A 12,354-nucleotide genomic window follows, 5' to 3' on the forward strand; every position below is an offset into this window, starting at 1 on the left:
TTTATTGTGAGCCACATAGTCAAAGGCTTTGGCATAGTCAATAAAGCAGAAATAGATGTTTTTCTGGAACTCTCTTGCTTTTCCCATGATCCAGCGGATGTTGGCAATTTGATCTCTGGTTCCTCTGCCTTTTCTAAAACCAGCTTGAACATCAGGAAGTTCACGGTTCACATATTGCTGAAGCCTGGCTTGGAGAATTTTGAGCATTACTTTACTAACATGTGAGATGAGTGCAATTGTGTGGTAGTTGGAGCATTCTTTGGCATTGCCTTTCTTTGGGATTGGAATGAAAACTGACCTTTTCCAGTCCTGTGGCCATTGCTGAGTTTTCCAAATGTGCTGGCATATTGAGTGCAGCACTTTCACAGCATCATCTTTCAGGATTTGAAATAGCTCAACTGGAATTCTATCACCTCCACTAGCTTTGTTCATAGTGATGCTAGTTTCTAAGGCCCACTTGACTTCACATTCCAGGATGTCTGGCTCTAGGTCAGTGATCACACCATTGTGATTATCTGGGTCTTGAAGATCTTTTTGTACAGTTCTTCTGTGTATTCTTGCCATCTCTTCTTAATATCTTCTGCTTCTGTTAGGTCCATACCATTTTGTCCTTTATCGAGCCCATCTTTGCATGAAATGTTCCCTTGGTATCTCTAATTTTCTTGAAGAGATCTCTAGTCTTTCCCATTCTGTTGTTTTCCTCTATTTCTTTGCATTGATTGCTGAGGAAGGCTTTCTTATCTCTTCTTGCTATTCTTTGGAACTCTGCATTCAGATGCCTAAATCTTTCCTTTTCTCCTTTGCTTTTCGCTTCTCTTCTTTTCACAGCTATTTGTAAGGCCTCCCCAGACAGCCATTTTGCTTTTTTGCATTTCTTTTCCATGGGGATGGTCTCGATCCCTGTCTTCTGTACAATGTCACGAACCTCATTCCATAGTTCATCAGGCACTCTATCTATCAGATCTAGGCCCTTAAATCTATTTCTCACTTCCACTGTATAATCATAAGGGATTTGAAGTGAAATTAGTTAAGAAGAAATAAAAGGTATATAAAGATTACTAAGGAGAGTGAAGCTGAAACTCCAATACTTTGGCCACCTGATGCAAAGAGCTGACTCATTTGAAAAGACCCTGATGCTGGGAAAGATTGAGGGCAGGAGGAGAAGGGGACGACAGAGGATGAGATAGTTGGATGGCATCAGTGACTCAATGGACACTAGTTTGGGTAAACTCTGGGAGTTGGTGATGGACAGGCCTGGCGTGCTGCAGTTCATGGGGTCGCAAAGAGTCAGACATGCAAAGAGCAGACAAAGTGGATGCATAAAAAGATATCACATTCAGGATGGGGAACACATGTACACCCATAGCAGATTCATGTCAATGTATGGCAAAACCAATACAATATTGTAATTAGCCTCCAATTAAAATAATTTAAAAAAAAGAAATCACAAAAGAAAACATAAATTAACAGAATTTAAATGTCAACATACATAAATTATATTCCTATATAATTGCAACAATTAGAAAATATATTTTTAAATAATACCATTTTTAAAACATATATATATATAAATAAATAATACCATTTCCAAAAGCAAATTAAAAACACCAACCGTCTCAGAGTAAACAGTAAAAGATATTCAAGGCCTCTACAGAGAAAACTCTACAATAATAGTGAGATTAAGTAACTAAATAAATGAGAGATGGAGGGGTGCAGTGTTTAAGGACTGAAAAATTCAATTAAAATCATAAGCCAACAGTTAGAAATAATTTTCGACATTTCATGATAGCAATCAATGTGAATAATAGTCCCAAACAGAAAAAGAATAAAATAGCGGAAACGGAGACAGGCAAGAAGGATGTATACACATATATATATATATTTCAAATATATATTTTAGAGAAAAGAAAACATTGCAACCATGAAACAAGATATACAAAAAGGGAACATACTGCAGCTTACCAGAGCAGAGATGCCAGAGCAGAAAGAGGCGCAGAAACCAGAACTGATGCTGCTGGGAGTAAGACAAACTCAACTGGGAATAATTTCTAGAGTCTGGACAACTCTGAGAGTTCAAAACTGCAGGGGACCCAGTTAGGGAGAATTACACAATTTTTTAGTCTCACCTCCAGGAGCTTAATCACACGGTAACAGTAAGTAAAGGAGAAAAATCTCCTAGATCTTCCAGTAGGAAAAGAGGCAAGGAACCCATTTTGAAATTTGCTGCGGCACTCAGTTCTTAACAAGGCCTGCCCTTAGGAGGAACTAATAAACCAGATCCGAATCTGCTGGGTACGATCAGAGCCTAATTGACCTTTCGACTGGTAGAAAGGAGAACACCTAACACCAGTCAGCGGGAGCATCCTGTCTTACCCAACTGAGAAACTCCTTAAGTTTACAGTCCAGAGGCACAGGTTCACTAAAAACGAACATAAAAAAAAAGATCAAAGGGAGGTGCTACTGAATACTAAAAGGGTGGTTGAAGAAATAAAACACTCAATTGAAGTATTACAGCAAAAGCCAACACAACCTCACTAGAAAAGAAATAATGAGAAATTAGCTAACTGGTCCATTAAGGGTATATCCAAATAAAAGTTTCAGAAAGAGAGAGCAAAAGAAACAGAAGAAAGGAAATTACCAAAGAAGTAATACGAGAAAATTTCCTAGAACTGAAAAGCATGTATTTCAAAACTGAAAGGGCCTACGGAGGGCCCAGCACTAACAAACCACAAAAACCCCATGATAAATATTCATATCCCAGGTGTTTATATTTTCAATTCAGTAAACCCTCATAAATTCACCATCTATTTTACTCAAAAATATCAACAAGGACTGTAGCCTACCAGGCTCCTCTGTCCATGGGACTTTCCAGGCAAGAGTACTGGAGTGGGTTGCCATTTCCTTCTCCAGGGGAATCTTCCCAACACAGGGATTGAACCCAGGTCTCCTGCATTGTAAGCAGACGCTTTTACCGTCTGAGCCACCGTCTAAGCCACCAGGGAAGTCCTTTCAACAAGGACAATTCTACAAATATGTTCAGAATTTTTGTCCACTGCCAGGAAAAAAAAAAAAAATTGTGCTTCTGTGTGGAAGTTTAGCCCTGTTTGGAACTAGCTCTAAATCACCTGAATGTTCACTGAGAATGGTCTTTGTCAAGGTAACTCTCAACAGAAAGAACATTATACAACATGAACAGTATACAAATAAATATATATTTAAACAAATATATATTTATCTAAGAGAAAAAAGGGATAAATAAGAAACTAACCTCTTAGTAAAGACTTACTTTGAACAGAAAGACTGGTTATCTGAGGGAGAAAAAGTAAGCTTTTATCTTTTTACTTATTTTCTACAGTGCTTGCATTTTCTTTTTTTATTACAGGTAACAGGTCAGGAAGGAGAGGCAATCCCAATCTAATGAACTGAATTCATTACTACTATTACTACTGCTGCTACTGTTAACTACTACCATTGGCATGTCAATTATAAAAATAATAAAATAGGGCTAACAACAATAACAAAAATAGTAAGACACGAGGCATAAACCAGTACTATCCTGGTTAAACTAAGATATATTATTCCTCTACTAAATGGTACAGAGACAACTGAGCCTCAGAAAGGTTTGACTCTTGAGATGGAGAACACTTCTGTAATCGATTCTGCATCTTCCAATGAAATAAGTAACACATCTTCCATGTAAGTGAAATCCTTAAGAGTTGAATAAATTTGAAGAGAAAGTAAAATTTACAGAATTGATTTGGAGAAGTTAACTTAAGACACTGTTGACATACTAACAAAGTTTGTAAATGATGAATCTATAGATATATTAATCTTTGTAACTATAAGTGAAAGTCGCTCAGTCATGTCCAACTCTTTGTGACCCCATGGATTTCTCCAGGCCAGAATACTGGAGGGAGTAGCCTTTCCCTTCTCCAGGGGATCTTCCCAACCCAGGGATCGAACCCAGGTCTCCTGCATTGCAGGCAGATTCTTTACCAACTGAGCCACAAGGGAAGCTCTTGTAACTACAAGATTATTTACTAATTATTTATCTGCCAGGTATGAGAGACAAGTTTCCTAGTACCTTCAAATAATCTGTGTTGCACTAATTATATTTGTTACACAATGAAAATAGAAATAAATATGACAAACAGATTGGAGGTAAATCACTGAAAACTGTTTTACAGCATCAACAATACACAGACTAAAATAAGAAATTTTGCTGTTCACTTGTAATTTATTAACCATCACTGGTAGGACCAGTTTTCCAAAACTGGATAAGTAATGATCAAAGTAAGTTTCTTCTTAATTTTTTTAAAGAAGGATTTGACAATTCAAGCACAAAAATGTAATTCCATGGCAAAACCAATACAATATTGTAAAGTAAAATAAATAAATAAATTGAAAAAAATATATATATATAATTCCATTCTGCTTTAAAATGAATTCCTCTTTAAAAGTTTCAGTGGAGAAATTCCTCCTAAAAAAATGAAAGTTTCAAGGAGTTTGAGGCAAGTTCTTTTCAAATAATGAACTAGCCTTGTATCCCTTAAACAAACCCCACTTGCTCACAGTGTATAATTCACTTTATATATTGCTGAATTCTGTTTACTAGTATTTTGTTAAGGGTACTGGCATCTATCTTCATGAGACATATTGATTTTAACTTTCTTTGTATGGTCCTTATCTGGTTGTTCCTTCAGAATAATACAGACTTCACAGAATGAGTGATGTTTCTTGGGTTCCATGGCCCCTAGCTGGTCCTCATTCTTTCTGCCTTTCAGAGTCTTCATATATTTATTTTATACATAATGTCCATGGTCTTTAACTGTATTTAGTGGGAGAGATAAAAAGAAGCATGTGTATTCCATTTTGCCCCAGAAAAAGACTATATGAATGATTTTTTAATTCAACAAAATCATATTTAATTTTTAATTACTCCTGTTTTAGCCTCAATTTTGCCACTTCCTCCAGTCAATAAGTAAAGCTAAACCAGTTACTCTTTCTTTTCAAAATTCTTCCCCAACAGCCAACATCATAAAAAGTAAGTAGAAACTTTAATTCAATCTTTTAAAAGTTCTAACCCTGGAACACTAGCCCACTACAATTATGAATTCTGAAAAACAATTAAACATAATTATTTACTATTTTTTAATAATAAGACTTAATTGCTCCAATTGTCAGCAATGCCATCAGCCCCTCCTGGCTTTGTCTCAGCTGCCAAAAGCCTACTAGTCCACATCCATGTCCTTCTGGAGGCAGCCCACATCCAATGACTGACTAAGGCAACTGCAAAGAGGGCAATCATTTGGTCTAAGGCAGGACAACTCTGAAGGACCATTTCGGCTCCTCACTTCCCTGCTGGATCAAGAGAGGCTGCTGGGACAGCCTGATGTCTCCCTGATAAATCATGTTTTACCTCCTTTCCCTTTGATCAAGGCCAATTTCTTTTTTTTTTTTTTCATCTGTCCAATAGGTGCTTTTATTTTTTTTTTAATTTTATTTTATTTTTAAACTTTACATAATTGTATTAGTTTTGCCAAATATCAAAATGAATCCACTACAGGTACACATGTGTTCCCCATCCTGAACCCTCCTCCCTCCTCCCTCCCCATACCATCCCTCTGGGTCGTCCCAGTGCACTAGCCCCAAGCATCCAGTATCGTGCATCGAACCTGGACTGGCATCTCGTTTCATACATGCTATTTTACATGTTTCAATGCCATTCTCCCAAATCTTCCCACCCTCTCCCTCTCCCACAGAGTCCATAAGACTGTTCTATACATCAGTGTCTCTTTTGCTGTCTCGTACACAGGGTTATTGTTACCACCTTTCTAAATTCCATATATATGCGTTAGTATACTGTATTGGTGTTTTTCCTTCTGGCTTACTTCACTCTGTATAATAGGCTCCAGTTTCATCCACCTCATTAGAACTGATTCAAATGTATTCTTTTTAATGGCTGAGTAATACTCCATTGTGTATATGTACCACTGCTTTGTTATCCATGCATCTGCTGATGGACATCTAGGTTGCTTCCATGTCCTGGCTATTATAAACAGTGCTGCGATGAACATTGGGGTACATGTGTCTCTTTCCCTTCTGGTTTCCTCAGTGTGTATGCCCAGCAGTGGGGTTGCTGGATCATAAGGCAGTTCTATTTCCAGTTTTTTAAGGAATCTCCACACTGTTCTCCATAGTGGCTGGACTAGTTTGCATTCCCACCAACAGTGTAAGAGGGTTCCCTTTTCTCCACACCCTCTCCAGCATTTATCACTTGTAGACTTTTGGATCGCAGCCATTCTGACTGGAGTGAAATGGTACCTCATAGTGGTTTTGATTTGCATTTCTCTGATAATGAGTGATGTTGAGCATCTTTTCATGTGTTTGTTAGCCATCTGTACGTCTTCTTTGGAGAAATGTCTATTTAGTTCTTTGGCCCATTTTTTGATTGGGTCATTTATTTTTATGGAGTTGAGCTGTAGGAGTTGCTTGTATATTTTTGAGATTAGTTGTTTGTCAGTTGCTTCATTTGCTATTATTTTCTCCCATTCTGAAGGCTGTCTTTTCACCTTGCTAATAGTTTCCTTTGATGTGCAGAAGCTTTTAAGGTTAATTAAGTCCCATTTGTTTATTTTTGCTTTTATTTCCATTATTCTGGGAGGTGGGTCATAGAGGATCCTGCTGTGATGTATGTCAGAGAGTGTTTTGCCTATGTTCTCCTCTAGGAGTTTTATAGTTTCTGGTCTTACGTTTAGATCTTTAATCCATTTTGAGTTTATTTTTGTGTATGGTGTTAGAAAGTGTTCTAGTTTCATTCTTTTACAAGTGGTTGACCAGATTTCCCAGCACCCCTTGTTAAAGAGATTGTCTTTAATTCATTGTATATTCTTGCCTCCTTTGTCAAAGTTAAGGTGTCCATACGTGCGTGGATTTATCTCTGGGCTTTCTATTTTGTTCCATTGATCTATATTTCTGTCTTTGTGCCAGTACCATACTGTCTTGATAACTGTGGCTTTGTAGTAGAGCCTGAAGTCAGGTAGGTTGATTCCTCTAGTTCCATTCTTCTTTCTCAAGATTGCTTTGGCTATTCGAGGTTTTTTGTATTTCCATACAAATTGTGAAATTATTTGTTCTAGCTCTGTGAAGAATACTGTTGGTAGCTTGATAGGGATTGCATTGCTTTGGGTAGTATACTCATTTTCACTATATTGATTCTTCCAATCCATGAACATGGTATATTTCTCCATCTATTAGTGTCCTCTTTGATTTCTTTCACCAGTGTTTTATAGTTTTCTATATATAGGTCTTTAGTTTCTTTAGGTAGATATATTCCTAAGTATTTTATTCTTTTCGTTACAATGGTGAATGGAATTGTTTCCTTAATTTCTCTTTCTGTTTTCTCATTATTAGTGTATAGGAATGCAAGGGATTTCTGTGTGTTGATTTTATATCCTGCAACTTTACTATAGTCATTGATTAGTTCTAGTAATTTTCTGGTGGAGTCTTTAGGGTTTTCTATGTAGAGGATCATGTCATCTGCAAATAGTGAGAGTTTTACTTCTTCTTTTCCAATTTGGATTCCTTTTATTTCTTTTTCTGCTCTGATTGCTGTGGGCCAAAACTTCCAAAACTATGTTGAATAGTAATGGTGAAAGTGGGCACCCTTGTCTTGTTCCTGACTTTAGAGGAAATGCTTTCAATTTTTCACCATTGAGGATAATGTTTGCTGTGGGTTTGTCATATATAGCTTTTATTATGCTGAGGTATGTTCCTTCTATTCCTGCTTTCTGGAGAGTTTTTATCATAAATGGGTGTTGAATTTTGTCAAAGGCTTTCTCTGCATCTATTGAGATAATCATATGGTTTTTATTTTTCAATTTGTTAATGTGGTGTATTACATTGATTGATTTGCAGATATTGAAGAATCCTTGCATCCCTGGGATAAAGCCCACTTGATCATGGTGTATGATCTTTTTAATGTGTTGTTGGATTCTGATTGCTACAGGATTTTATTAACTCTGTAATTACCTCTGGGAGGCAGAGAAGGGCTGGACTTGGGTGGGGTATAGTCAATGAGTACTTTAGCTTTGTCTGTAATGTGACATTACAAAGAATTTATCTATATTTCACTTGTGCAGCTTTTTCAGTAGACAAAAAAAGAAAAAGCCTGAAAGCAAAACATGCTCAAAATGTTATTAATCCTAAGTGATGGAATATAAGTGATTATTATTTTCTTTTCTGAATTTTGTTATATTTTCCATATTTTCTAAAAGAAAGAAATATTGAAGTATTTACTTTCACTACTGGGCTTCCTTGGAGGCTCAGTGGTGAAGAATCCACCTACCAATGCAGAAGATACAGGTTTGATCCCTGGATTCAGAAATGGCTACCCGCTCCAGTATTCTTGGCTGGGAAATCCCATGGACAGAGGAGCCTGGCGGGCTATAGTCCACGGGGTCACAAAGAGTTGGATACAATGAGAAGCTGAGCACGCACGCACTTTCACTCCCATGGTATGTATCTATCATTATGGGAACCATTTTTGCTTTTCCTTATGTGTTTATTGTTTTTTAGGTTGCTACAAGTACTGATATATAAAGAAAGATTTCTAAGGGCCAATTTCTCATTATTCTCTTATGCATCTTACTAACCTCCAGGGCTAATACTTACCTATTCAGCAGTATAACCCTTCTCCAAGTTAAAATATTTAAATACTTCCACACTGGTAAGTTCTGCATCCTTGAGGCCCCTGAATGCCTTACCTCATCCAGGAACTCACTATAACCCAGCACAGCAGGAGACCTCTAGAACCCCTCCCCAAAATTTACATATAATGTCAGTTTTGACCATACCATACCAGCTATTAGACATTTTTAACATCACTCCAGTCAGTCTTTCCCTCAAATTTAGTACCAAGATAAAAATGCTGACAATTCTTACAACAGAAGATTTTACTCTCATTCTTAATACAGAACATAGTGACTTAGCAGCAGCAGCAGCAACATAAATTTAACTGCATAGTCAGCAATAAATAGAATTCCTATAGGCCATATTCAAAATTCCTGCTGGCTTTTGCTTAGAGCAGAATAGAGATAAATACAAAATAATATAAACAAGTTACGTCAAATTGGATATCAATCACTACAAAATTTCTTCCTATAAAAGAAACTGGTTGCCATACATCTTTTAACATAAGGGTCAAATCCGACATTACAAGAGTTTCCATTTGGTTTTCAGACAACATTAAAATATCATCACAAATGTAACATTTATAATAACTATATCACAACTATGAATTCCTGAAATTATTTCAGGCCTGAAAAAATGATGCCATAATAGATAAAAGGTTACTAAATGATACTTAAAGATCTGTTGGCTCTCTATAATTTTATTTTTCTCTAAAAATATTTCTAAGATATTTAAATATTCCAATAATTAAAATCTTACCTCAGCTCTTTTCAGCATTTCCCATTTATTCAATATTTTCATGGCAAATACTTTATCTGCATTTTTTAGTTTCACTACAGCAACCTAGAAAAGGAAATACAACTTTTAAAATATGACAAATAATACTTTTTTCAGTCATCCATTTTCCTTTTTCCTCTCTGTAAAAAAAATAAATACCAAAATTATCAATGATTTCCATGCAGTTCAAATTCTAAGATCCTAAATCAAATAATACTGTCAGTTGAAAAAGTTACATTAGTGAACATGAGCCAAACAACTCTATTTTTGAACACGGTATCAGTTGGTGATTATATATTATATTTGCCTTTTCGAGTTTTCTTTCCTGGAATTTAAACTCAGTATCTACTATCTAAAAAATTGACCAAAATGTACCATATGAAATAACTAAAGCTTAGTAAATACTGCGGGCTTCCCAGGTGGCTCAGTGGTAAAGAATCCGCCTGCCAAGCAGGAGACATGGGTTCAATCCCTGGGTTGGGAAGATCCCCTGGAGAAAGAAATGGCAACCCACTCCAGTATTCTTGCCTGGGAAACCCCACAGCTAGAGGAGCCTGGCGGGTTACAGTCTACGGGGTCACAAAGAATCAGACACCACTTAGCAAGTAAACACATTAAACACTGCATGCCAAATTCCAACACGATGTTACAGGTAAAGCCAGCTGCCAAAACAAATGCATTTCATGGGGATCACACAGTATGACATAAACTGAAAATGATATTATTTTTCATGCCACATAGTCTTGCACACTAAACCAAACCCCCCCACAACACACAGACCCCTAAAGATCAATTGAGGCTGCTATCTCTACAAATCGTACACTTCACACATTCCTTCCCAACAAAAAAAAGAACAGACATTTCTGTATTTTGTATTTTAGTTGTGGATCAAAAAACTGTCAAATATAAATCCCCCCCTTTTTTTCCCACTCTCAACAAAGTGATGACATTTCTATTTCTGCTTCTCTCCCTCAGTTTGACTAGATAACCTCAAAGGGCCTTTGCAGCTCACTGAGTATGCTATACAGCAGATGATAAACTACAGAAGAGAAGACAAACGCTGTTATCAGTTGTGGGAGGCTGGACAGGGAAAACAAACACTACTCTAATATGAAGAAATAGAAAACAAACTATGTACAGCATATCTTCAAACAGTTTAAAGGGATATTTCCAAGAATAGAGAATTTTTTAAATTTGAGGTTTAAACTCAAGTGCCAAACTTTTTAAAACCCTAACAGTGAAGGTACATATCAGGGTCATATAATAAATTTATTTTTGGATCACAGTACAATAACAGTAATATGACCATGTATAATGCAAATCAGTTTATAATACTATAATGGCATCTGAACTAGAATATATCTTGGTAAATGTCATAAACAATGGACATGAGTTTGAGTAAACTCAGGGAGTTGGTGATGGACAGGGAGGCCTGGCATGCTGCAGTCCATGGGGTGGCAAAGAGTCGGACATGACTGAGTGACTGAACTGAACTGAACTGAAATGTCATAAATGGTTATATATTGACTGTGAGTACAGTTTTTCATCAATTATTAATAAAATGGTGGGAAGGAAGAAAAACTATCTCAATTTCAACTACAATCACTTTAGTCTTTAGTCATATCTGGTCATATCTGCAGAATGATGAATCAGTTATGGATCCACCATTTCTGCACCAGTTATGGATCTCTTAATGGGTTCACGTTTAAAGAAAAGGGGCTGTACAAGATATAGAAACAACCTAAATGCCCACTGACAAATGAATGGTTAAAGAAATAGAATATTATTCAGCCATTAAAAAGAAGGAAATCTATCTTTTGTGACAACATGGATAAACCTGGAGGGCATTATGCTAAGTGAAATAAGCCAGAAACAGAAAGACCAAAACTGTGTGGTCTCACTTATATGGAAAAATATAAAAAGGTAAACTAATATAAACAGAGAAATCTATTTCTAGAATTCTAATTCTAGAATGGTGGTGCCAGTGGCTGGGGGTTGAGGGAAAGGGGGAGATGATGGTCAAAGGGTGTAAGGTTTTCAGTTATAAGTTCTGGAGATCTAATGTCAGTATGTTGATTATAGTTAACAGTATTGTATTATATTCTTGGAAATTGCCAAGAAAGTAGATCTTAAATGTTCTTATCACCAAAAAGGAGGAGGGGAGTACTGTAATAGAGAGCACAGAAAAACTTAAAACATTTTTTTCACTAAGATCTCTGATAGACTGAAAACACAAGTTACACTACTGTGTAGACTCCAATCATATACTGCACAAATGGATGGAAGGATGGGAGCACAGAGCTAGACATGCCTACATTGAGGACAGGGAAGAGGTAAGGAAGGCTATCACTTAAGCCTTCTCTTCTGATTTAGAGAAGAATTGCTGAAAGACTCCAACACTTAGACTTGCCCTCCTCAGGTCATATGGAGTGATACGAACTCCTCCCAGCACTGTATGATTCACCAATTTTCTATGCATATGAGTACAGAAGTACCTGAGGATACCCAATAGTGTAGTAGTAATCCACCAACACATTTTGAGTGTGTACTAAATGCCAAGTACTCCTCTAAGAGTTTTATGCAGGTCCACAATCCTTTACCTGCAATTCTGCAAGATAAAGGGTTTTCACAATTCATTTGGCAACATACACTGACATCAGGCTAATCACAGATTGAGGGGAGTTTTTTTTTTTTTTTAATCTCACTTAGTACAAAAATAAATGTGCTTCATTGCAGAAACACCTCATAAGCGATTGCTTATGAGGTTCTGCTCAAAACCCCATTAAGAGTGCAATACAGAGTATATGTACTAAATTATCTTTCTAAAATCCAAAAACTACTGGAATCAAAACCAACTCTGGATTATAGAGATGTGCAGTTGAAATA

At 36.6% G+C, this 12,354-nt stretch overlaps 1 protein-coding gene across 11 annotated transcripts in view; it reads right to left on the reverse strand.

Annotated features, from left to right (window-relative positions):
• The window catches only part of CDC42BPA (CDC42 binding protein kinase alpha), a 297,315-nt gene that overhangs the window by 189,567 nt on the left and 95,394 nt on the right, over positions 1-12,354 (reverse strand). For all 11 annotated transcript variants that reach the window (XM_024976363.2, XM_059875458.1, XM_024976359.2 and 8 more), the window contains exon 3: positions 9,451-9,534. In XM_024976363.2, the coding sequence (XP_024832131.1) occupies positions 9,451-9,534 (84 nt within the window). The remainder of the gene's footprint in view (positions 1-9,450; positions 9,535-12,354) is intronic.

Source organism: Bos taurus, chromosome 16 (genome assembly GCF_002263795.3).
Source record: "Bos taurus isolate L1 Dominette 01449 registration number 42190680 breed Hereford chromosome 16, ARS-UCD2.0, whole genome shotgun sequence".
Lineage (NCBI taxonomy): Eukaryota > Metazoa > Chordata > Mammalia > Artiodactyla > Bovidae > Bos > Bos taurus.